We start from the raw sequence: 25,476 nt of genomic DNA, 5'->3' as shown, positions 1-25,476 counted from the left end.
TATCTGTCTGTCTGTCTGTCTGTCTGTCTGTCTGTCTGTCTGTCTGTCTATCTATCTATCCATTCACCCATCTATCCATCCATCCATCCATCCATCTATCTATCTATCTATCTATCTATCTATCTATCTATCTATCTATCTATCTATCCATCTGTCTGTCTATCTAAATATACATACATGCATACGTACACATATATAGATATGACTTCAGGCAAATCCCTCAGTTTCCTTGGTTGTAAAATGAGACAATTGGACTAGACAGTCCCCAAGGTCCCTTCCAGTTTCAGGACTATATTTCTATGATAAGTGCACAGAATTCCAAAGGATAAACTTGTTTGTTCAGAGAGTTCATGAAGAGCCTCAGTTGAGCTTTAGGAAGACTTAGAATAGCTTGGTATGCTTGACTTAGAGTTAGGAGAGAACTGGCTTTCAATTTCATCTCTTCCTCCATTTAGTAGCCATATGTTGAGGAACAAGTCATTCTATCTCTTGGAGCCTCTGTTTCCCTAGCCAAAAATGGGTTTAATAACACCTGCAGTGTAGGTGGGGTCCTCCCACCCTGTATGATGACTCCTTTCACTGAAAGTCACAGATCAACAGGCTATGACTTAGAAGATAATTTCTAGGGATGAACTGAAGTTTCAGAGTCCCAGAATTTCTAATCCAAGTCATATCTGAAAAGAAATTCTCCACTATGATATCTAACAGAAGTCTATCATGTCCACTACTACCTCAAAGCATCTAACCACCACCCCCTCCTCCCACATCTTGAGGCAGTCCATTCCTCTTAAGGTCAGCCCTAATCACAAGGAAATTCTTTCCCCAACAATGAATCTAAATTTGCCTCTTTGCAATTTCTACCCCTTGTTTCTGTTTCTACTCTCTGGGGCCAAGTAGAAAAGTCTGGTCACCCCTGCATGTGATACCCCTTCCAATACTTGAAGACAGCTATCATGTGTCCCTTGCCTCCCCATTCCTGTCCAGAGTCTTCTATCTAAGCCAATATAATTTCATTTGCTCCTCATATATATTCATATAGTCACCATCTTGGTTGTCCCCATCAGAACACTCTCCATCTTATCAATGTCCTTCCTAAGCTGGCATTTAGAAGGATTCTCTTGTAGGTCCCTCTTAGCTAGGAAGCATCAGAGGCGGAATTTGAACCCGTCTCTCCAGATTTTAAGTCCAACACCCCCACCTAATTAGCCACACTGTCTCCTCCTCCTGGTTTTAATGAAGGCTCTTCTTAAGTTGTTGGGTATATACACAAAATGCAGGATCGATGTTGGCTATTATAGTTATTAGCCGGCCAATGGTGGGCATGATTCTCCCACCAATGGAACCACAGATCCCTGAAATATTGAAGTATCCTTTTTATTAGAATTATAGATATGCCTCCAGAAGAACAAAGTAATTCCCCTCCTTTTCTCTCAGGCATCTATCTTGTTAAGAACATTTTTTTTCTCAACAAGGTCACAATCTGCTCTTGACTCTGTGTCGCCGAGCCCTCTGCCACCTGCAGAGGAGTCTTTCCCAGGCTGTTTGAGGCCTGCAAGTCAGGTTTTTCCCTCTGAGAACAGTTTATCAGGGAAGTGACGGAACCCCAGTGCCCAGTTTTGCAGGCACAGTGTAACGGGGTGTCTCGGTTGTTGTCCAAGGCATTCACGGCAGCCCCATTATTTATCAGCATCTTGATCAATTCCGTGTGGCCCTGTTCCACCGCCAGATGCAGCGGGGTCTTTCGGTAAATGTTTCTCTCGTTGATGTTTTTGTTTTTCCCGGCCTCGAGGAAGATTTTCACCAACTCCACGTTGCCCTTGAGGGCTGCATAGTGCAGGGGAGAATAGCCATCCATGTCTCTCGTGCCAGACCTAGCCTTGTAATTGAGCAGATATTTCACCACTTTGATAAAACTGGCAGACGCTGCCCAGTGCAGGGCGGTCTTCTTCTCTCGGTCAGGAACATTGGGGTCAGCTCCGGAGTGGAGTAGCAGCTCCACCATGGTCATGTTACCCGCCCGGGCAGCCAGGTGTAAAGGGGTCATCGAGAGCTTGTTCTTCATGTTTAAATCTGCTGCCTGCTGGATCAGCTGAATAGCCGTGTCCACGTGCCCCCTTTCGCTGGTGATATGCAGTGGGGTGTTCTGCTCCGTGGTCAGTGCGTTGATATTGGCGCCTGCGTTGATCAGAATGTTGACCATTTCATGTTTGTTGTACCAGGCTGCCGTATGGAGCGAGGTCTGGCCATTCCATCCTGCCAAGTTGGGACTCATGCCATTGTCCAATAGGAGCTCTACGGTATAGACGGCCCCTGCCTTGACGGCCAGGTGCAGAGCCGAATCCAAATGGGCCGTCCTGGCCGCCATGTTGGCTCCTCTCCGAATGAGCACGTTTGCACATGCAGCCCTGTCCATCTCGGCGGCCAAGAGTAAGGGTGTGTACTGGTTATGGTCCCGGGCATTTAAGTTGGTGCCAACATCTACCAAGGCCGTCACCACTCTGGGAAGATTCTTCCGTATGCCTTCGAAAAGAGCCTGCTCCTTGGTTTCGGAGGGCAGGATTGAGGAATGTTTTAGCAACAGCTGAATGACCACTTGGTCATCGTGGTGGAAAGCATTGTGGAGAATGCCAGAATCTGCATTGATCCCAGTCGTTAATAATATTTTTATGGCCTCTTCCAAACTGTTTGTCCCAGGGAAGGTTGAAGCTGTGTCTGCCTTGTCCATGGCATTCAGGAGATTATCATCCTCTAGGCACACCTGCACCCCTTGGTCCTCTGCTTGGAGAGCTGGCCGATACTGCAAATAATAAGGGTTCCCAGGGTTTCTTTCCAGCATCAGTCTCATGACGGTGTGCTTGCCACCTTGCACATGAAAACCCATGGGAACCCTGGAATCCAAGTTATTGCCGCTCATCCCTCCCTGGAGGACTTTCTCAGCATCCCCACGGGCTCTTTCAGCAGCTCTTTGTAACAGAGACTTCTCTTTGCCATCCTTTCCTTCTGCCTTAAAACTCTTGATCATCGAATAATTGTGGATTTCGTCGAGGCTCTTAGCCACTGCCGCACCTAGTGGGTTTTCTCTTGGGGACATTACTTTACAGCCATGCCTGTTTTCTAGCCCATTCTCCACATCCACGTCTCCCTTACCTGATGCATTCAGGGCATGGATGGGACTAGTGGGACTGTTCCTAGGCGTCTGGGAGGCTGGGTATCCTTTAGTTTTAGCAGCCAAGTAAGAAACTAACTTTGGTTTGACTGAAGCTGCCTGGATCATTGTATTATGCTTTTTCTGAATTTTCTCAGCAGATTTTTCCAGGCCATTTTTGTTCCCATCTAAAAAGTGACCCACTGACTGCTGCCGAGTCCTGTACATGATCTCATCTGTGCCCATGGTATATTTCCTAATGATCTGATACAAGTTGGGCTCCAGCTGTTTCAGACATGGGTAAAAAAACACCTGGCAAGCATGCTCCCCTTGGGAAATCAGTATGTCCAAGATCCTGTTCACTTTTTCAAGATGTGTCTCATAGTGGGATAAAGCCAACTTTTGTTCACTCGTGAAAATCCCATAGTCCACCAGCCTCTTGAGGAGAAGGTCTGCATCCTTAATGCCTGCTGCCAGCTCCTCCTTCTTCATCTTCATTACTTGTGTTGCATATGGGCTGTTCCGGCCAGGGGTTGAAGAACACATCGTGAGGTGGTTAGCTCATCTGCAGGCTGAACTGAAGGGCTGGGCAAAGCTAGAGCTCGAGAGACAGAAGGATCAAAGGAGCGACGATATTTCACAGATTCTTGTCTTAAGAACAACCGTGTCCCAGAGGGTCAGGTTTCAAAGAGGAATTATCAGAGACGGGAGGAAAGAAATACAGATCTGCTTTCCTTTGTGAGAGCTGCCATATTTCATTCTGAATCTTTGACAGTTCAGGACTATAATCAAACAGAAAAAATAATAACTGGAACAGAAGGAAAAGGAAAAAATTTTAAAAGCCAGACCAGGAATCAATTCAGGAAATATACCTTGTTTGATCCACGGTAATTTGGGAAGCAAGGAGGCAGCTTTCTAGGGGTAGGCTGGCCAGTTAGGAGGAAAGTCTCCCCATCTTTCTGTGGCAGCTTCCCTTTAGTGGGGAAGTCTCTAGTAATGTAAGCAGCCTGCCATGACGACAACAAAAGCCCTTAGTGATGGTCGCTATGAAGGCTTTCCTTTTATGAAACATTGGGCAAAATGGAAGATTATATGAGCCACAGAGGAGAAAAGTCCATACAGGCTGTCCAATTTTAATGGACTTTATTCAGTCCAATTCCATTCATATGAATCCAACCCAATTCAATTCAACAAACATTTATTGGACATTCATTCTATGCCAGGAGCTGGAGTAGATGCCAAGGACTCTAAGACGAAAATGGAATTGTCCGGGGAGGCAAGCTCTGCAATTGGAACCAAGAGAATTTGAATTTGAATTCTACCTCTGTTCCTTGTTACCTGGGATTAAACTCTAGGGGCAGAGTTTACTTAGCTGTAAAATGATGAGGCTGGATTAAATGTTCTCTGATGTCCTTTTCACTCAAGAGACAAGATTCTATGAGTTTCAAGGAATTTATTCTACTGCCCGGGTAAGATGGGGAGGATACCACCTGTATGAAATAAATAACAATGCATGTAATCCAACACCTGAGGGATTCTGGAAAGATCCTGAGTAAGCAGTGACACCTAACCTGTGCTCTGAAGAAAGCTAGGGATTCCAAGAGGCAGAGGTGAGGAGGGATGACACTCTAGGTATGAGGGACAGCCTGTGAAATGACTTGGAGATCAGAGATGGAGGGTTATGTATGGGGAACAGCTTATAGGTGAACTTGGAGAGAATGGAGGGTATATGATGGGGAGATAGGGAGAAGCTTAATTTGAGATATGACTTGAAAGGGAGAGACTCACATCTCTATTATCTATAGTCCTCATTTCTAGTCCCACATCCTCAACTTTCTGCTGGAATTTCCTTGTGGATGTTCTGTAGTTAGCTCAAACTCTTTATGTCCAGAACAGAACTCCTTCTCTTTTCTCCTTGAACCTCCCTTTCTTCCTGATTCTTGTTTAGGATACCACCATTCTTTTAATCATTTAGGTTCATGAACTAAAAAAAAAATGCAATTATTCACTGTCTTTCTCCCCAAATCTAATCATGCCAATTCACATGACAGCTCTCCCCTTTCACTGGGGCTGTGGGTCCAGGCTCAGCCACTCTTGAAAGTGTGATGGGCTACACATGGCCAGAAGACTCGTTGTCTGATATCCCTGCTCTAGGCAACTCTGTAAAACCACAAGTTTCAGAGAAGGTGCTGGTTTGCATTGATAGAGGAAGTTTCCTCACTTGGGTGTTCCCAATGCCAATGAAGTCACTGTCTCCCTCTCGGTCCCAATGCAATAGCTTCATAGGAAAGAGCCATGAGTTTGTAGCCCTATAATCTGGTATTGCCACATACTTAAATATAGAATACTAGTCCAGATGTCCTGTGGATAAAGATAACCACTTAAAAAAATCAAATAGACCTAGTGTTCTCTTCAGATTGTTTTTGGTATTTATAGGGAGACTAGTGATTTTGTTGCTGGGAAGAATGCATAGTAAAGATAGAAATGCAGAACAAAGGACTGAGGGTGGAGGGGTGGATGTCCCCAGCTTTCATGGCTCCATATGGCCCTCTTGTTCTTGCTTTAGCTCAGATGCTCTAGCTCCTCTCTAAAGGAAGGGCCATGGTGTGGTGGAAAGAGCATTGGACAGAAAGCCCAGAATTCCATGGAGTCCCAGCTCTGCTATAGGTTTTCCGAATGATATTTGGTGATATATCTCTCTGGGTCTCATTTTGTTCATCTATAAAGTGAGGGGCTTGGACTTAATGGTTTTGATGTCCCTTCTGTCTCTGAATTTCCTTGACTCTATGCTAAATGACCATCTATTGACATGAAACATTAAGCTAGTAGAGCATCATCTCAGTGCCAGAGCCCCAAGAAGGGGCAATGTTGGGAGGGGGGTGGTTAGAAAGTATGGGTCTTCTCTTTTATCTGTTCATCAATGTCACTTTAAAGTTTGCTGTCATTTAGTGGGACGTAGGGTGCCTTCTAATCCTTGGTGTTTCTAATTCTTCCCATGCATTCTGTGAGTAAGCGTGATGTGTGCCTATGTGCATATATGGTTGCATGGGAGGAGGTCTTCAAACAAATTGTGGGTGACCATTGTCAAGGATTGTTATTTATGTAAAGATTGGACTAGATAACTTTTGAGGTCCCTTTGAACTTTAAGATTCTAAGATTTGATGATGAACTTTTAAATGCCTTCTTAAGGAATTCCTTGAAGATCTTTTTCCTGCCTTTGTAGAATCTTAGGTTGTAAACTCAGTCTTTAAAGATCAGCCAGTCCATCCTCTTTATTTTACAGACTGAGGTCCAGAGAAATCACAACTGCCTCCCCTTAAAGTTGTCAATGAAATGCATTTTAGCCTCATTTTACCTGTGTAGAAATGTTAAGAGATGGAGACCATGGAAAATGATTTTGAGACCCTACATGCCTTAGGGACATCCTTAAACTTTTTAGGGACAATCTTGAGCCAGAAAGGATAATTAGAAACTTTCAAAACTGGGATTAGGTTGATTTTTAAATTGGGACAATGCAGATCAATTGATTCATTGATGAACAAAAACAATTGAGGAAGGGCTTGATGACTGTGGTGCAGAGGACCACACACTCTGATGGTTGTAGGAGCACATGGGAGGGACCTGACCTCTTCCTCTGGCCTCAGCCAACCCATGATTCCATTCCCTCACTCTCTTCTCAGGCTTGCCTTCTCCTCCAACCTATGTAGGCATGCAGGCCATTGGACCATAAGGCACAGGAGAAGGGGTTGTGGAAGGAAAGAAAGACAGAGGAAAAGAGAGGAAGAAAAAGAAAGGAGGGAAAGAAAGAAAGAAAGAAAGAGAAAGAAAGAAAGAAAGAAAGAAAGAAAGAAAGAAAGAAAGAAAGAAAGAAGAAAGAAAGAAAGAAAGAAAGAAAGAAAGAAAGAAAGAAAGAAAGAAAGAAAGAAAGAAAGAAAGAAAGAAAGAAAGAAAGAAAGAAAGAAAGAAAGAAAGAAAGAAAGAAAGAAAGGAAGGAAGGAAGGAAGAAAGGAAGGAAGAAAGAAAGGAAGGAAGGAAGGAAGGAAGGAAGGAAGGAAGGAAGGAAGGAAGGAAGGAAGGAAGGAAGGAAGGGAGGGAGGGAGGGGAGGGAGGGAGGGAGGAAGAAAAGGAAGGGAGGGAGAGAGAGAGAGAGAGAGGGAGGGAGGGAGGGAAGGAAAAAAGAAGGAAGGGAGGACAGAAGAAATTGCATCTTTCCATGTTGGTCCCTAGAGGCAAATTCTTGCTGCCCTTATTTATCTGCAGCTTTTTCCAGACCATACAATTCCTGGAAATAGTTCTAACTCCCAACATCCCCTGGGGCCCACACTCCCTTGCCACAAGCATAACATTTTCAACCTCTCTCTAAAGACATCCTTTGACGCCTAATCCCTCAGTATCAAGGTGTCTCCCTAAACTCCCTGGGGATGGGGATATTCTTGTACTCCCTAGGGTGTCCTTATGGCTCCACACACACCAAGGACTAGCCTTGCCACAGGGTTTATTGAAGCAGCCCAGATTACAACCCTCCAGAGAGGCAGAACTAGTCCTACCAGCTTCTCTGCTTCTAGTTTCTGGCTCTGACTAGGGCCCGACCTACATTCCTCCCACATCCCTACATCTGGGGGAAGTGAAAGCCTTCATCCTCCTTGTCAACATCTTTTCTGAGCTCCTGTCAAAAAAGGGTAGGAGGAGCCAGAAGAGAAATTAATTAGTGCATCTGTTGCCCTGTCTGTTGGTGAGCACGATGCAGTCTCTCACAATGCATTTAAAATGGCCAAGTGGTCTCTCACCAAGAGTTGACACAACTTTTAGCCAAGAATGAAATAGAGGGAAACTGTGTCAATCACCTTTGGGCTACCCCTAAAGGTCCCAGCCCTGAAATATGTCTTAGAGCTTTGGCAAGAAAGGAAAATGGGTTCTGTAGGATTTCAGGGCTAGAGTAACAGTATTCACATTCCTAGAGTGGATTCTGGTTACAAGGCTCTTGAAATGATTTGAAAAATAAACAAAAAGCCTTAATAGACGCACTGATATTTTTGTATTGGTGGAAGAGAGAAAAACCAGGTCGTGACTTGTTACTGGGGGAAAGCAGAACAAATAGCATCAGCTTTTCAGTCTTTTCCAGTCAGCCCAGCTTTTATGATGTGCCTAGAACAGAGGGGCATAATGGGGAGGGCAGGTGGAAGCAGGGGACTACACTCAGCTTTCTCTGTAATTTCACTCAACTCCTTTTATTCATTCGAGAGAGTAGAGTCTTAGGAAGACTCCTTCCTCCAGGTTGTGTGTGTGTATTTATATGTATTCAGAACTAAGAAATAAAGTAGGTTTCTGACCCCAAATTAGATGACAGTCAAACTGAAGGAGCTGAAGAAAAAGAAATTCAAAGAACAGACATCATCCTAACCTGCTCTTTTGCTACCTTCTGTGAGTAATCTGGCTGAGGAGAAATGTTTCACAGCTATTGACTGAAAGAGCTGTAGCGACATCTCCTGCAGGGACAGGCTTGATAATCACAGCATCCCAGTGGATGGTGAAAGGATATTAGGTGGCTTTGAAGACAGCTGCTTAGCTAAACACCAGCTAAAAGCAGAAGATAGATGATGCCTGGCGGGGAGGAGACCCACCAGAAGATGTCAGTAGCTGTGATGTAGAAGGGATAATTTGCCTCTGGACATATATTTACCAAGTGCACCTGACTCACTCACGTTCCCTATGTAGATGAGCTCTTCCTGTTGAAAGCCTATAATACGAATTTGTGAGAAAGTGATCCCAGAGTCTATGAGATGAATGTTTTGTTGTGATTTTTTTCTACTGTGCTCAATTATTAAACATGTTTGCTTTGAACTAAGTGTGTCCTCTGGCTGACTAGTAAAAGTAAATACTCAGGCAGGGGCTCTTTGGAGAAGATTCGCACCCACAGCGTAACTTGAATCTGGGGTGACTTTTGGGAGGAATAGGGAGGAGGAAAGAACAAGTATGAGAAGGAACTTCCCATATTCTAAACTTGTAGACTTGGAAGACCATTAATCCTGGTTAGGAACATTTCTGAAACTAGCTAACACAGAAAAAGGACTCTCATTTATCTAAATACTCAGGATAAGTCTCTAATTTATCCAAATACTCTATACATGAAAGGAAATACATATTAACAAGATTCGTGGTATGCAAGTTCAGGGCTCTGCTCCACTTTCTGCTTCTTTCCCTGAGAAGGATCAAGACCTGGACTGAAAGTCTAGCTGTAAGGAAGCTAGGTAGTTCAATGGACTTAAGAAACAGGAGATCCTGGGTTCAAATCTGGCAGTGGACACTTCCTAAGTGTGTGACCCTGGGCACGTCATTTAACTCCCTCCCATTGCCTAGCCCTTACACAATATTGATTCTAAGATGGAAGGTAAGGGTTTAAAAATAATTTTTAAAAAGTTTAGCTGCATCTGTACAGCTCATTTGATCTTCAGAATAGCTCTCTGAAGAGGGCAAGGCTTGCCATTCCATTTTAATAATAGTAATAATTAACATGAGAGGCATAGAGAGCTGGCCTCTAAGGCAAGAAGACCCGTTTCAAGTCCTACTTCTGGCATATTGGTTTAATGACCCTAGACAACTTTTAATGCAATTCTGAAAGACTATATATAAGCTGAAGATGTACCATTCTAATGTCAATAATAACAGCTAGAGTTTATGTAGCACTTTAAAGTTTAGAAAGTGATTTACCAATATTATTTTATTTGAGCTTTACAATGACCCTGCCAGACAGGTGGCTTTATCATACCCATTTTATAGATGAGGAAACTGAGGAAAAGAAAGATGGAGTGACTTGCCTAGAGCCACTCAATTAATGTCTGAGGCTACATTTTTTTCAAACCAATACCAAACTGTGTATAGGTTCCAAGGCAGAAGAGTATAAGGGCTGGGCAATGGGGGTTAAGTGACTTTCCCACAGTCACATGGCTAGGAAGTGTCTGAGGCCAGATTTGAACCCAGGACCTCCCCTTTCTAGGCCTGACTCTCAATCCACTGAGCCATCCAGCTACTCACTATGAGGCTACATTTTAATCAGGTGTTCCTGGCTTCAGGTCCATCACTCTTTCTTCCATGCCACTACCTATCACTCAGTGGCAGAAGGTATCTTTTCCTATCTGGGAGTTTCCTATACCAGTGAAATCACAGTTCTAGTTCTAATCCTTCTCCTATTAATTAAAATAGCAGTGAAATAAGTAGAACCAAGAGGGAATTACACAAAGCTATAGATTGAATTCTTTTTTTTAAAACCTCTACCTCCCATCTTGGCATCAATACTGTGTATTAATTCTGTAAGGGCTAAAATTGTAGGGGTTTGACTAAAATATGAGAATTCTAAATTATTGTTGTGGTCGCCAATTAAAAAATATTATAGGGGACAACTGGGTAGCTCAGTGGATTGAGAGCCAGGCCTAGAAATGGGAGATCCTAGGTTCAAATCTGGCCTCAGACACTTCCCAGCTGGGTAACCCTGTGCAAGTCACTTGACCCCCATTGCCTAGCCCTTACCACTCTTCTGCCTTGGAGCCAATACACAGTATTGATTCCAGGATGGAAGGTGAGGGTTTTTAAAAATATATATTATAGCTCAAGTCAAGTGACTTTTGGTAGCTTTTATTTACAAAGAGGTAGAAAGAGTGAAAGTAGGGAAATGTAAGAAGAGAGTAGAGAAAATGTCTAGCCTATCACACTAAATGTTGCTCCAGTGTCTGTCTCAGCCCCAGCAGGGCTTGTTAACCCTAAGTCAGAGGACCTGGCAATGTTTTGTGCATGGTTCCATCAATGCAGCCTCCTCCAGGAGAAGGCCTCTCCAGAACTAATATCTTCAGAAGCCAAGAAGGGAAGGCCAGTTACTCACTCACCCAAGACAAAGTCCAAAGGAGAAGATCCAGGAGCTGTCCTCCTAGAATCAGTCCAAGAGTCAAGATCCCAAGTGGAAGCCAAGGTCCTAGCCCAAAGCCACCTCTAAGAGGCAAGTCACCATCCAAAACTCCAAGCCAAAGACCTCTTGGACAGGAAGTTCAGGACTTTTTATAGTCCTTTTCCCAAGTCCCTTCCTGTCTCTTCCTTCACTTCACAGGGGCCAATCACAGCTTCCAAATTGCCTAGCACTACCCGGGGGGGCAGCATCTGTGGAATTCACCTCTCATCCTCTGAGGGGGATGACCTGTGCAATGGCTTACAGATGGGACATATAATAAACCCATTTCCCTAGGATGTGAGAATTGTCATGAACAAGCCTAGAAATGGAGGCTGGAGGAGGCTGATTATGAAAGTGGTTCAATTTCAAGCCCAGGTCTGTGTGATTTACCAGAGAATACAACAAAGGGCCATTACCAGTAGGGGGAGTCCTGGTCAATTTGGGGTGGAGGATAGATTGGAATGGGAAGAAACTGGGAGCTGGAAACCTAATTAGGAGGCTGCTTCAATAGTCCAGACTGAAGATGATAAACTGGGCAACAAGGTAGGTGGTATAGGAATTAAATTTATGGTTGAACTAAATATAAGAGAATGTGGTTGCCAGTTTTAAAAATGAATCCAGCTCAAGTCAAAATGACTTTTTAGCACCTTTATTTACAAAAAGAGGGAGAGTGAAAGTAGAGAAATGTAAAAGAAGGGTAGAGAAAATTTCTAATCTAACACACTAAATATTTGCTCTGGCAACTGGCTCCACTCTGGCAGGGCTTGTTAACCCCAGCTGGAGGGCCCAATGATGAAATAAATAAGAGTTTCACCCATCCAAGAGGGAGGCTTCTCTGGATGCTAATCTCTCTAGAAGTCAGGAAAGGAGGGTCAGCTTTTTTCACCCACCCAATCTGAAGTCCAAAGCTGCAGTCCCAGTCCAAAAGGGGAAGATCCAAAAGCAGTCTTACCTGAAGTCACCAGTCCCAGGTCCTTCAAGCTGAAGATTTAGGACAAAGACCTCTTGGACAGGAAGCTCATCATCTTTTGTAGTCCTTTTTTATGTCACTTCCTGTCCCTTCTTCCACTTAACGGGGACCAATTGCAGTCTTTAAATTTGCTTAGCACTGCCAAGGGGGCAGTCAGCTGCTTCTGGAGGTGTATCTCCTTTTAGTAAGTGGTTTGTGAACCTCCCCTACTTAGTGATAAGTAGGGGTATCTTTGCCTTTGGTTGATTAAATTTAAAAGTAGGCAAGGGAAGAGTCAATCCTATCTTCACAGTGGTGCAGTGAATAGAGAGCCACACCTGGAGTAAGGAAGACCCAAGTTCAAATCCAGCCTCAGACACTACTTTTGTAACTGCAGTCGTTTAACCCTATCTACCTTAGTTTCCTTTTCTGTAAAATGAGCTAGAGAAGGAAATGGCAAATCACAACAGGATTTTTTGCTAAGAAAACTCCAAACTGGATCATGAAGGGTTGCATGACTAAACATCAACCAAAGGTGATTAATACTCGTTAGGGCTATGCCTGTGTTAATGATCTTTTCATGATACCAGGCAGTGCCCCTCTGGGGTTATTCTCTCAGCTCCCATTTGCTTGGGTAGTCTAGAACCCCATAAAAGGGTTGAAGCTCAGGGTTAGCTCTAAAGATCTGGGTTTCTAGTACTTTGCCCAAAAGTCCCCACCATTGTTCTTCACAGTGACAATCCTCTTTTGCAAAATGTTTTTACTGAGAAAATATAGCAACAAGAATAGTTACAAAAACATTATCTCCCAAACTGGAGAGTAACATTTTGGGCACACAAGGTCCCTGAGGAGAATGGGCTCATAATAGAAGTACAAAGATCAATGTACATAAAACAGATGTGGCAAAGGGGTACCTCACAGCTCCTGGACACTGAGAATCCTTTCCTGCTCTCAGAATCTTTATGAAGTTCCCCTTATGTTGAGGGCTTTGCTGGGTTTGGAGGGTCAATGCCTTTGTTGAGTTCACTTTCTCTCCAGTGCAAAGAAAGCTGTTTCTTCATTGAGTGACTACTTTTCTGTATCTATCTCTGGGTTTGCCTTTGGTATGTCTCTCTCTACTATTGACTGAATAGCTTGTTTTCCACTGGTTCCTCCTCTCGGGTGACATCTTCAGTGGATGGGGTGGTGAGAAAGAATTCCTCCACCCCACCTTCATCAATGGTTCCCTCTCAATCTGGAGATCTTCACTGCTGGCTTGGTCTACCGCTGGACAGACCTCCCTCAAAATTTCTCCCTTCATTTAAAGCCTCAGGAGTGTGGTCATCTGTTTGATGAACTAATGACAAAGTTTCCTTCTTAGCCACAATTAGAGAAGATTTGGGGGCTCATAAAAGGATCACTGGGTATATACAATCTTATTTAGCCATTAAAAAAAGCTAATCATGTTGATCAAATGATTGGATTAGGGCTATCAAACTCTTCTCTCTCTCTCTCTCTCTCTCTCTCTCTCTCTCTCTCTCTCTCTCTCTCTCTCTCTCTCTCTCTCTCTCTCTCTCTCCTCCTTCTCCATCCTCCACCTCCTCTGTCTGCCTCTCTCCCAGTCCTCTCTCTTCTCTTTCTCTTCTCTCTTCCTCCATTTCTCTCTCAGATCTTATGGACTTGTGGTCCAAAAAGAACACAGAATATAAAATGTAGAAAAAATACTTTTAGAATATAGAATTTAAGATGTCAGAATGGAAATGGATCTTAGAAAATGGAGTATTAGAACACAGGTCATAGAATGTCAGGATGTCAGAGCCAAAAGGACTCTTAAAGAGTTTTTATAGAGGAGGAAACTAGGGTCCAGAAAAAGAAGAAATCTTTGCTGCTCCTCTCTAATTATACTCCATCTCCTATCTCTGTGCCTTTGCCCAGCCAGTCTCCCACATCTAGAATGACCTTCTTCCTTATCTCTATCACTTGGAGATATCTATCTATCCTTCTATCTCATTTCCTTCAAAGTTTATGTTGTGTCACATTTTATATGAAGTCTTTCCTAATACTCTAAGCTCCAGGTGTCAAATTATTTTAAATATAATGTGGATATACATATTTTTAGAATTTTCCTCAAATACCTTGTAAGTTCCTCAAAGGCTGTTTAATTTACATTTTGTACCCCAGAGCCAAGCACAGTGCCTGACACATAGTAGTTTCTAAATAAATATGTGTTGATTGTTTCCCTAATTAGGGCTCTTTTTATTAACCCCCTAAATAATTTTTTATCAGAGAGGTTCTGAACCTTTTTTTGTTCACCAGATCCCTTTGGGTAGTCAGTCTCATGAAACCTATGGATCCCCTATCCAAGTAATATTGCTAAATATTTAAAACAAAGCACATAGGATTTGAAATGAAACTAAATATACTGAAATACAGCTATCCAAATATTTTTTAAAACACAAGTTCATGTACCCCAAGCTAAGATCTTTTTAGATTGTGCCATTAGTCAGCAATTATTCAATTTTAAGATTCAAAATATAAATCTCTCTACCGCAATTGCTGGATATCCCTTCTAGATGACTGTCATGGCAAAAAGGGAAATAAATGTGTTTTTAATTCCTCCAGAGTTTTTAAAGATACACAGTAGATCTCCCAAATGGATCCATTAAAGTCTAGTTGCTATTTAACATATATCACACTATTTTCCTATCTGTCTTTATCTATCTTTCCATCCATCTCTCTTCTCTTTCTCCTTTCTCCTCTCCCCCTCCCCATCCATCTATTCATCAAACTATTCATCTATCTACCCATTCATCTGTCTATCTATCTATCTATCTATCCATCCATCCATCTATCTATCTATCTATCCATCCATCTATCTATCTATCTATCTATCTATCTATCTATCTATCTATCTATCTATCCATCCATCCATCTATCTATCTATCTATCTATCTATCTATCTATCTATCTATCTATCAATCTATCTATCTATCAATCTATCTATCCATCTATATATCTACACATCTACTATCTATCTATTTATCCACATATGTATGTATGTATGTATCTATCCACATATGTATGTATGTATCTACATGTCTATCTATCTATCTATCTATCTATCTATCTATCTATCTATCTATCTATCTATCCATCCATCCGTCTGTCTGTCTGTCTGTCTATCAATCAATCAATCAATCTATCTATCTATCTATTTATCTATCCATGTATATATCTACACATCTACTATCTATCTATCTATCTATCCACATATGTATGTATGTATGTATCTATCTACATGTCTATCTATCTATCTATCTATCTATCTCTCCCTCTTTTTCTTTCAATGTATCTATTATCTCTCCATCTCTGTCCATCCATTCATTTATCTTTCTGTCATTTATCTTTAAATTGCACTTATTTTCTTTAGCAATTCTGCTTCAAAGAAAAGCAAACTCTTATTTTGCAAATACTAAATTATCTTAGACATCCCCAGCAGGAAGAATCAGAAGGAATCAGTGGAAAATGTGGAGGGAAATTTAGGCTGGAAGACTAGAAAAATGGAGCTGTCCCAAAGTGGCCTGGGCTGCCTGGGGAAGACGGGCTGGGGTTCGCTTCTCACAGGCACTCTTCCAGAAATGGCTGGATGATCGCTTGTAGAGCTGATTCCTTTGCAAGTATAGATCTGACTGGATGGCAGGCTCTGGTTGAAAGGTAGGATTCCCTTTTAAAAAAAAAAAAAATCCCCTTTTGGTAGAATCGCCAGCAGAGGGCACTGTTTCTCTACACAGCTCCCAGTGCACTCCCAGAGGACGCTTCTGAATCGAACCCTCTCGTTTATTCTCATTTAACTAAACCAGTAAAATTCTAGAAAGAGTCCGCGGGGCCCAGAGCCTTGGGCTGCTTTGGGAGGAGATACAGAGGTAAGGAAAGATGGTGAGCTCCTGAAGAGCAGAGTCTGGTCCATCAGCACCTTTGGACTCCCAATGCTTCACACACGACTTCCGCAGGTGAATCTTCTCTCCATCAGCGTCAGCGGTAATCCCGCGCTATTCTTTCACCGTTTCTCCTCAGAGTGTCCAGTCCACGGGCTGGAGCTCTTCTTCTCCCTTTCTTCCATTTCCCCCATTTTGTGGGTCCCTGTGGAGCTCTTCTCCTTCCCCCTTGCTCTCCTGCCCTGTCCCAGCCTCCCTGTCCTTGTGGGTACCACTGCTTGAGCACAGGCCATCGCTGAAAAGAACCATACACTGTCTGTGCCCAGCAGGTACATCCATCACGCCAGCTCATTCTGGGTCAGCCACTGCTTTGATTCTTCAGAGCCGAATCCGAGGTTTCTGAACGTGTGGCATCCTGGGAGAGAGTATTGTTTAAAATGTGAGTTCTGCAACATAAATCAAGGTTGTTAAGGGCATTGCAGGATTTTTAAAAATTAAATTAAAATGTTTCGATCCATAAAAGCCTTTTTCTCTCCATTGGGGGAAAAAAACACAACAAAAAATTCTTTTAACCAAATATTTAGCCAAGCAAAGTGAAATCCTCTGTTCAAAAATATGCGCCGTCTTAATTTTCACTCTGAAGCCGTCATGTCTCAGTCAAAGAGTGGGCAGCCCATCCCATCACAGATCCTCTGGAATCATGGCTGGTCATCTCTGAATTATTGGAGCTATTCGGTCTTTCAAAATTATTTTCGCCATCTTATTGTTGTTAAATACATTGTTCTCTTGTTTCTGTTCCATCCATCCTTCATTAGTTTATACAAGTCTTCCCGGGTTTCCCTGAAACGATTTGATTCGTCATTTTTTACAGCCAGTAGGGATCGATCTGGCCATTCTCCGTCTGATGGGCCCCCACCGGCACTTGTTTCCAGTTCTAGGACGCCACAGAATAAACCTTTTGTATGGAGGAGTCCTTTCCCATTTTGTTGGACGTCCTTGGGAGCATAGGCCTCCCTGTGCCATTGTTGGCTCAAAGGGTATCCCCGATTTAGTTACTTGGGGATATGGTTCCAGATGACTGAAAGTCACTTCACTAATGAGCATCCTCGTGAAATCACATGGAAGCACTTTCCCAGATGGGAAGAGTCGTGGGGCTGACCTGGTTCAGCTTCTCCCTCTGATCCTCACCCATCATGTTGCCATGGGCTGCCATCTTGCCCATCTCTCAGTCTGAAATGGGGCTAATAGTAGCATCAGGGCAGGTAGGTGGCTCAGCAAATAGAGCACTAGACAAGAACTCATCTTCCTGAATTCAGATCTGGCCTCAGACACTTACTCGTTATGTGACTATAGACCAGGCGCTTAATCCTGCTTACCTCAGTTTCCTCATCTGTAAAATGGAACTGGAGAAGATAATGGCAAACCACTATAGTATCTTGGTCAAGAAAACCCCAGATAGAGTCACAAAGAGTCAGACAGGACTAGGAAATGACTAAACAACAACAATGAGACAATACTGGAGCTCTTGAGCTTTTTGTGCGTCCGTGACCTCTAGAAATCTGGTGAAGCCTATGGATTCCTCTCTGAATCATATTTTTTTTAAAGAAATGCTAAAATTCAGCTAGAAGCTAATGAAAATAAAGATTTGAATTTCTCCCTCCCACCCGCCAAGTCACAGATCTCAGGCTTTGTTTGAATCCCTGAGATAATGTGTCAAGTGTTCCACAAACCTTATATACAGAAATAGGAGCCACTGCTATTAACTATATAGTATTGCTTTGGCCAGAATTGTTTTCTATCAATGTTAGGCTACAGTCTTTGATTGCAACCAGTCACAAGTGGTACCTCCAAGTGAAGCCAAAGATTTCCTGTGTTATGGCCGGCTCGGAGAGATTTCCTTTGCAATTTTGCCTACAATCCCCTAAAAAGAGAAGGCAAGTTACAGCCTCCTATAATGCCAAGAGACTGGTTGCCAGAGTGTTGGCAGCTGGGTAAGGATTGGATTTTGTTTTTGGTCCCAGCACCAAATCATTGAATTGGAAGACATTTAAGCCAACCCCTTATTTTTGCAGATAGGGAAACTGAGACCCAGAGAAGCATCTCTTGAGACTCAGAGAGCTCTTGGGTACATAGAACTCAGTGGTAGAAGAGAGCCTAGAGAACATCTTTTTTTAAAAATTTTTATAATATTTTATTTGATCATTTCCATGCATTATTCATTAAAGACAAAGATCATTTTCTTTTCCTCCCTCCCACACCCCGTAGCCGACGCGTGATTCTACTGGGTATCACATGTGTTCTTGATTCAAACCTATTGCCATGTTGTTAATATTTGCATTAGAGTGTTTGTTTAGAGTCTCTTGAGCCTAGAGAACATCTTATCTAACCTCATGAAACAAGGGGAAGTGACTTGTCCAGTGTCATACAGTTAGGAAATTGTAGGTCTGGAATTTGAACCTGGGTCTTGGACTCCAACTGCACTGCTCTTTCTACTCTGACATTACTATCTGTCTAGGGAGAGGAAGTTTTGAGTGAAATAATGGGTCCTTGAAATAATATCAACTTTACAATGTTATATAAATGGCAGATATTATTATTATTTTGAGTAATAAATATATTTTTGTTATTTAGAAATTTAAATACATTTTTAATTTATTAAATAAATAAATAAATGAGATCAGATATCTAGGGCTGGAAGGGAGCTTTGGAACAATCAAGGCATCTCCCTTCCCCATTTTAAAGATAAGAAAATGTAGGCCCAGGTTAATTAATTGATTTCTCCAAGGTCATCCTGGTAGTGAGCATCAGAGATGAAATTTGAACTCACTTCCTTGGACTCTTGGGACATTGTTATTAGAGAGATATCCTTGAAGCCAGGAAGATCTGTGTTCAAGTTCTGCCTCTGACACATCCTGGCTGTGTGGTCCTGGGTAGGACATAACTTCTCAGTGGCTGAAGCAAGGCTACAAAGTTGTAGAGACGGTGCTAACCTACCTTGGTAGAGGGAGCTTCTCCATGTGGGAGTTCCCTGTAGTTGTGAGATCACAGGTCCAGTCCCATCCCTATGCAAGCCTCAGACTCCAGGGATGTTTCTCTCTCCCCTGCTCCATGTGTTACTGCTGTAAGTAAGCTCTGTTGACTTGGGAGCCGCCATTGTGGCCGGGGGACAGAGGAATGATGCAGGTGTACAAAACGGGTATCGCATCAGCCCCAGAGCGGATCGAGTCCATCCTAGTTTACTGGTTAGGCTTGGATTGTGAATTCAGAGCCAGAAGAGCTTGGAGAGCCCATCGAGTCCAACTCAAACAGGAATCCTTCTGGCCAACTTGTCTCCCTAATTTTTCTTGAACGCCCCATTGAGGAGTAACGCGTGGCCTTTCGAGGTAGCCCATTATACTTCTGGACACACCAACGGGTAGGAGGTTTTTCTTGATCTCAAGCCTACATGTGCTTATTTGCAACTTTCCCCATTTGTTCCTGGCTGTACCCTCTGGGGCCAAGTAGAACAAGGCTAATCCCTCTTCCCCATGACAGCACCTCCCCTCACCCCCAAATCTTCTCTGAATCCATTTAGGGCCTGGGAAGGTGGGGTGTTGTATTTTGTCATGGCTAATTAAATGAATGAGAGAGTCTCCAAAGCTTCCATTTATCATTTCTAAGCAGCCGATGTTAATGGATCTGTTTCCATTTAAACAGTATGGGGTAATTATCAAATTAATTTTTTAAGAAAAGACACCACCCCCACAGGGGACAGATGGATGATCACTTATCCCGGGACCTCCAGTGGATTTGGAATTCATTAATCTTTGGACCACTACTTGCAGAGAGAGAGAAAGAATATTAATTTCATTTCACCAGGTGGGGAACTCGAGGCCTAGGAGGTTAGGGGTGGGTTGACAGTGACAGAGTGTGGCTGGAATGGCTGGGACCACATCCAAGGCTTTGAAGCCGTCTCCTAACTCTCTAACCATTAGACGATTAATCAACAGTATTTTGCTTGGTTCAGTACAAAGAGCACCCAGATGGAGAGGCAGGACAGGCAGAATCCAGTGAAAGCTCTGCCACTGATTCACTCTGTGATCGGCCAAATCCAGTCTATGCTTTGGGCCTCAGTTTCCTCATCTGTCAAATATGGGTTTTGGTCTCAATGACCTTGAAAGTTCCTTCTAGCTCTAAATTCCATGGGGGAGTCAGGAAAATCTGGAATCAAATCCCAACTCTGATGCTTCATCACTCTATAACCTTGGGCAAGTCACAACTTCTTGGACCATTCTTTTCCCATCTATCTATAAAACGGGTTCTGACAAGAATTATGGTGCCTGCCTCACAGGCTTATCAGAAGATTCAAATGGCATAAAATGCCTCAAGCCTTTTCAGTCTTTAAAGATCTACATGTTCATTGTGGTGGAGGGAGGCCCAAGTTCAAATGCTACACCTGACACTTATTTCCTGGGTAATCTTGGGGAAGTTATGGAACCGCTCTAGACCTTGGTTTCTTCAGTATTCAAATGGGGGAGGGGGTTGGACTTGATGGCTCTCATGTGTGACCCTAAGGTCCCAAATGAAATAGGGGCAGCCCATCTCTTGGAATGGGGGCACTGCCCATGCAATTGAGTCTGTGTCCTGGCCCCTTTGATAACCGTCTGGTTCCAGCTTCTTCCAGGGCCCATTGGAAGGGGCCAAGCTTCAGTCTCAGCTCCATGGCACGTGCCTCTTTCCAGCAGGTGGTTGGGGTCGGGAGGAAGGACACCCAATGACTACTCTGTGCTGATGACTCATGTTGGCTGTTGACAAAGATGGCCACCAAGTCTACACCACTCCCTACATCACCACCCAAATGCTTGCACAGAAGCACCTTACAACAAACTGTGAAACACAGACTAACGTTGTTTTGAGCTCAGGGTCAGAAGATCAGAGGGTCAGAAATTAAGAGTGTGATGGAGACCTTAGATGCCATTTAGTCTGACCCCCTCATTTGAGACAAGAAGGATTAGAGAGGTGACGTACGGTGGTACCTTGACGCACGAGTTTAATTCATTCCGTGGCCAAGCTCGTAACTCAATTTGCTCCTGTGCCAAATCAAATTTCCGCATTTAAATGAATGGAAATACAATTAATCCATTCTGGCCCCCAAAACCACATGAATTTTTTGTCTATATGCTTTTAAATATGAAAATGTACTTTACAAAAAACAAATGAATGTATTTATAGATAATAAGAAAGAATATAAAGAAATAAACTTGCTCATGCCACGTTATTTACCTTCAAGATCCAGTGAAGATGCTGATGGAAAAGGTTTTCATTTCATGCACTATCACTTAACACAATTTACTCTCTACATTTAAATGCAAAATTGACCTTATACGTTACTTACGACATGTAACTTTATTGCTAAACTTAATTGCTTTTTCTTTTTTACTTTACTTAATTATCATCATTTTCTTCATTGAATTTTGGCTCTTTTGTCACACTTTCCTCAATTTCACTTAGAGGCCATTTCAATAAAAACCTTTCCATGGAAGTTTGTTTCTTCCTCCCTTTCAGAATGTTTTGATGTGTGAGCTCCCTCTTTCCCTCCTTCCTTCCTTCCTTCCTTCCTTCCTTCCTTCCTTCCTTCCTTCCTTCCTTCCTTCCTTCCTTCCTTCCTTCCTTCCTTCCTTCCTTCCTTCCTTCCTTCCTTCCTTCCTTCCCTCCTGTCTTCCTTCCCTCCTGTCTTCCTTCCCTCCTCCCTTCCTTCCCTCCTCCTTCTTCCTTCCCTCCTCCTTCCTTCCTTCCTTCCTTCCTTCCTTCCTTCCTTCCTTCCTTCCTTCCTTCCTTCCTTCCTTCCTTCCTTCCTTCCTTCCTTCCTTTCTTCCTTCCTTCAATACATAATTTCCTTCATACAGCTCCAATGCACGACCTGTTGTAACTTTTTCTGGGTGTCTTTTTTTTAATTGCCACACTTTATTGGGGTTATAACTGTTACATAAGCCAACCACCTAAACCTAAACACAACTCCCCCCGACCCCACTACCCTTCCTTTTCAGCCCCCTGAGAAGAGCCTGAGCCCTCTCTCATTTCTGACCTCACTTGTCTTCCTCTTTCTTCTTCTTTTTGCCATCCTTAGCAGTCTGTGGGGCCAGGGAGCCCATGGCATTCCAGATGGCCTCATTGTTGGGGTCCACGCCTGGAAGCTATAATCTTTAAGGATACCTTCTGCTTGGGAAGCATACATATTGTCGAGGTACTACAATTGTATTCCTTCACTAAGTCAGAAACACGCCCTCACTCATGTTTTTCAATGATTCTTTGATTTCATGGACATCCTCCTTCTCTTCTTCTCAGCACTGCCCTTGGCACTCATTTTCTTAGGACCCATGGTTAAAAGTTAAGAAATTTGCCCAAAAAAACTGATAATAAAGACAAAAATAAAGAAGAAAGCAAAAGCAATTCAATAAGGCGCTCGCACGGCCAGATGAACACGGAACTAAACGAGAAAGCCTTGTGACTTGTGAAACCGAACGTTCAGCACACTGGCTGGCGGAGGGTGGCAGAAGCTGTGATTCAGATATCTGCCCGTGACTTAAATTCCTGATTGTGACTGCTCGTATCTCAAATTGCCTGTGATTTAGGGCGCTCGTACAAGCATCAAGGCACCACTGTGACTTCCTCAAGGTTACATAGCTAGGAAATGTTAGAGGTAGCCTATCATGATGATAGAACTATGCGGGATAAAATCCCTGACCCTGAGAAAGCAACAAATGCCATGAGGAGGTAACTAAGTCCAAGATTACATCCCTTTGTCAGAGGCTGACTTCAAGAGATTCGTGGTGCCACCATCACAGACCCCAATGACATGAATCTCTGACTGTGCTGTATCTGAGTCTTCATGAGTTTGTCTGGACAAAGAAATACTCTCTCTACTGAATAAGCCACTCCAGGAGCAGACTCTCCACAAGAAAGTAGGGTGAACTTCCTGTGATGGAAGGAAGGAAGGAAGGAAGGAAGGAAGGAAGGAAGGAAGGGAGGGAGGGAGGGAGAAAGGGAGGGAGGAAGGGAGGTAGGGAAGGAAGGAATGAAAGAAGGAAGAAAGGAAGGGAGGGAGGAAGGAGGGAAGGAGGGAAGGAAGGAAGGAAAGAAGAAAGAAAAAAGAAAGAAGGGAAGGAAGGAGAAAAGAAAGGAGGGAAGGAGAGGAAGGAAGGAAGGAAAGAAAGAAATACAGAAAGGAAGGAAGAAAGAAAAAAGAAGGAAGGAAGGAAAAAAGAAAGGAGGGAAGGAGGGAGGTAGGAAGCATTTGTTAAATACCTATGTGACAGACATTGTGTCAAATGTTTTACAAATATTATCTCATTTGATCCTCACAACAACCCTGTGAGGTAGCTGCTATTATTGTCATCTTCGTTTTATAGATGGGAAAACTGAGGCAAACAGAGATCAAGTGACTTGTCCAGGATCACACAGCTAGTAGAGATCTGAGCATTTGAACTAAGGACTTCCTGACTCCAGATCCGGCACTCTATTCCCTGAACCACATAGCTGCTCTAACAATGAGTCACAGAGCTTGCTTTCTAAGCCTTCCTAGGACTGAGGAACCTTCAAACCCTTGGGATTGGGTGGTGTAGCCATGAATGATGTAGAGTCTTCCCCACAAGGAAGCAGCTGGAGATTTTAGCAGAGGGGTTAAGAAGTCCTCAGATCTGAGACCTCAGAGGCCATTTCTTTTATCCTCTTCATCCTACAGATATCCTGAGCCTCAGAGAGGGATTTGCTCAAGAACACATAGATAGTGAGTCATAGAGACAGGATTTGCATCTAGGTCCTGTGTCTCCAAATCCAGTTCTCTCTCCAGTCTGTGTCAGGGCGGCTGGGGGTGCAGTAGGATAGAGTACTAGCCTTGGAATCGGGAAGACTCATCTCCCTGAGTTGACATCTGACTTCAGACATTTCCTAGCTGTGTGACCCTGGGCAAGTCACTCAACTCTGTTTGCTTCAGTTTGGTCATCTGTAAAATGAGCTGAAGAAGGAAACAGCAAACCATTGCGGGATCTTGGCCAAGAAAACGCCGGATGGGGCCATGAAGAGTCAGACCACACTGAGAAATGACAGAACAACTAGAACTTCCACTCTGTGCTGTAGACACAATTCAGAATGAAAACAGACTTGGATTCGATCGTTCCAATTGGCCTTTCATGAATAAGATTTGCCGCTTCCGTTCCTGTGAATGATGTGGTCGTTGCACCCCTTTCAAATGGGAAGTTGCTGCGTAGCCTCTACACCGAAGCCACCATCCAAGTCTCAGTCAGGCCAACAAGGGAGATCCCCAGAAGTGACTTAGGTTCTAGGGGCAGCCCTGAGGAGTCAGGGGTCACAGGACTAATGCTGTCACTCTCAAGATCCCCCCAGTGTGTTTCCCACCAGGATGATCAGTTGTTATTAAGTAGTCAGTTAGACTTAATTAGCTTTAAAAAGAGATATTTGGGGGCAGCTAGATGGTTCAGTGGATGGAGAACCAGGTCTAGAGACGAAAGAAGGTCCTGAGTTCAAATTTGAATTCAGACACTTCCTCACTGTGTGATTGGATAAATCACTCACCTTCCCTCCCTCCCCTATTTACGACTCTTCTGTCTTGAAACCAATTCAAGATGGATGGTGAAGGGTTCTGTTTTATTTTAAACCCTTACCTTCCATCTTGGAGCCAATGCTCCAAGGCAGAAGAGTGGTAAGGTCTAGTGACTTGCCCAGGGTCACACAGCTGGGAGGGATGAAGGGTTTTTAAAGAGATTTTCTAAAGAGATTTGTCCTGCTTTCAACTCAACCAAAGGTTATGACTTACTCTCCTACCATCACATACAGAATCCAGGGGAAAGCAGGTTCAAGTTCAGCAGTTATTGGAAGTCTTGATCTAGAATCCCCATTTGGTTGGGCTTCCTCCTTTTCTGATGGGCTTTTTGTAGAGCCTCAAATGCTCTCCATGTTGCATCCAGTCTGTCCTCAGTTAAAGGAATCTGAGGAAGAGGCTCGAGTCCCCTGGCCTCTTGGGAATTCAGCCAGGAGCACTGTAATATTTATAGTGAAAATGGTGTAGGGTTGAAGCACAGGGGATAAGGAAGGTTTTGTGGCAGGGAAAGGAGGAGTTGAAGGGAGAAAGGGAATATGACTGCAGGCAAGGTAAAAGGAGAGATTTGCCCCCTGCTGAGAGGCTATATTTTGAAAAATTGGGTTCCTGAGAAATGGGCCACTTATGATAGCCTGAGGGGATGTCTTCTCTATAGATTGATGTTGCAGATACCCCAGAGCAGGTAAGCACTGACCCTCCTGAGGGAAAAGCCTCCCCCCAGACCAAGGTTGCCCAGCAGGGGTCCAATGTTTATAGTTGAATGGCTGTCCCATTGTTCAGCTCCCTCTATGTCCCCTGAAATGTTAGTCCTTTTATCTGACTGTGATATTCAAATAAAGATAATTTTTTAATAACAAGTTTGGATTGGGGAGGTATCAGGGAAGAGGGAATAGGGATTTCCCTAGATGAGGTTTGACTCTCTCTGCATTTGAGTTG

The 25,476-nt window shown here is 43.4% G+C and overlaps 1 protein-coding gene across 2 annotated transcripts; it reads right to left on the bottom strand.

Annotated features, from left to right (window-relative positions):
• Positions 1-1,358: 1,358 nt before the first annotated feature.
• On the bottom strand, positions 1,359-12,593 carry LOC103094052 (CARD- and ANK-domain containing inflammasome adapter protein-like). 2 transcript variants are annotated; one of them, XM_056815052.1, is made up of 3 exons: positions 12,034-12,593; positions 4,018-4,635; positions 1,359-3,927 (listed from the first exon to the last, which is right to left on the bottom strand). In XM_056815052.1, exon 3 carries the CDS (start codon positions 3,689-3,691, stop codon positions 1,439-1,441), a length of 2,253 nt encoding a protein of 750 aa, XP_056671030.1. In that variant the 5' UTR covers positions 3,692-3,927; positions 4,018-4,635; positions 12,034-12,593; the 3' UTR covers positions 1,359-1,438. The 2 variants fall into 2 exon arrangements, with proteins under 2 accessions (XP_056671030.1, XP_016285368.1); XM_016429882.2 differs by having other exon boundaries at positions 1,359-4,635.
• Positions 12,594-25,476: the final 12,883 nt, after the last annotated feature.

Source organism: Monodelphis domestica, chromosome 2, assembly GCF_027887165.1.
Source record: "Monodelphis domestica isolate mMonDom1 chromosome 2, mMonDom1.pri, whole genome shotgun sequence".
NCBI lineage: Eukaryota > Metazoa > Chordata > Mammalia > Didelphimorphia > Didelphidae > Monodelphis > Monodelphis domestica.
Note: the sequence above shows the minus strand (reverse complement) of the source record. Positions and strands in the feature narration are given on the sequence as shown.

Excerpts from the sequence above, each read along its gene's own strand:
- LOC103094052 (XM_016429882.2), bottom strand. The coding sequence starts at position 3,691 with ATGTGTTCTTCAACCCCTGGCCGGAACAGCCCATATGCAACACAAGTA.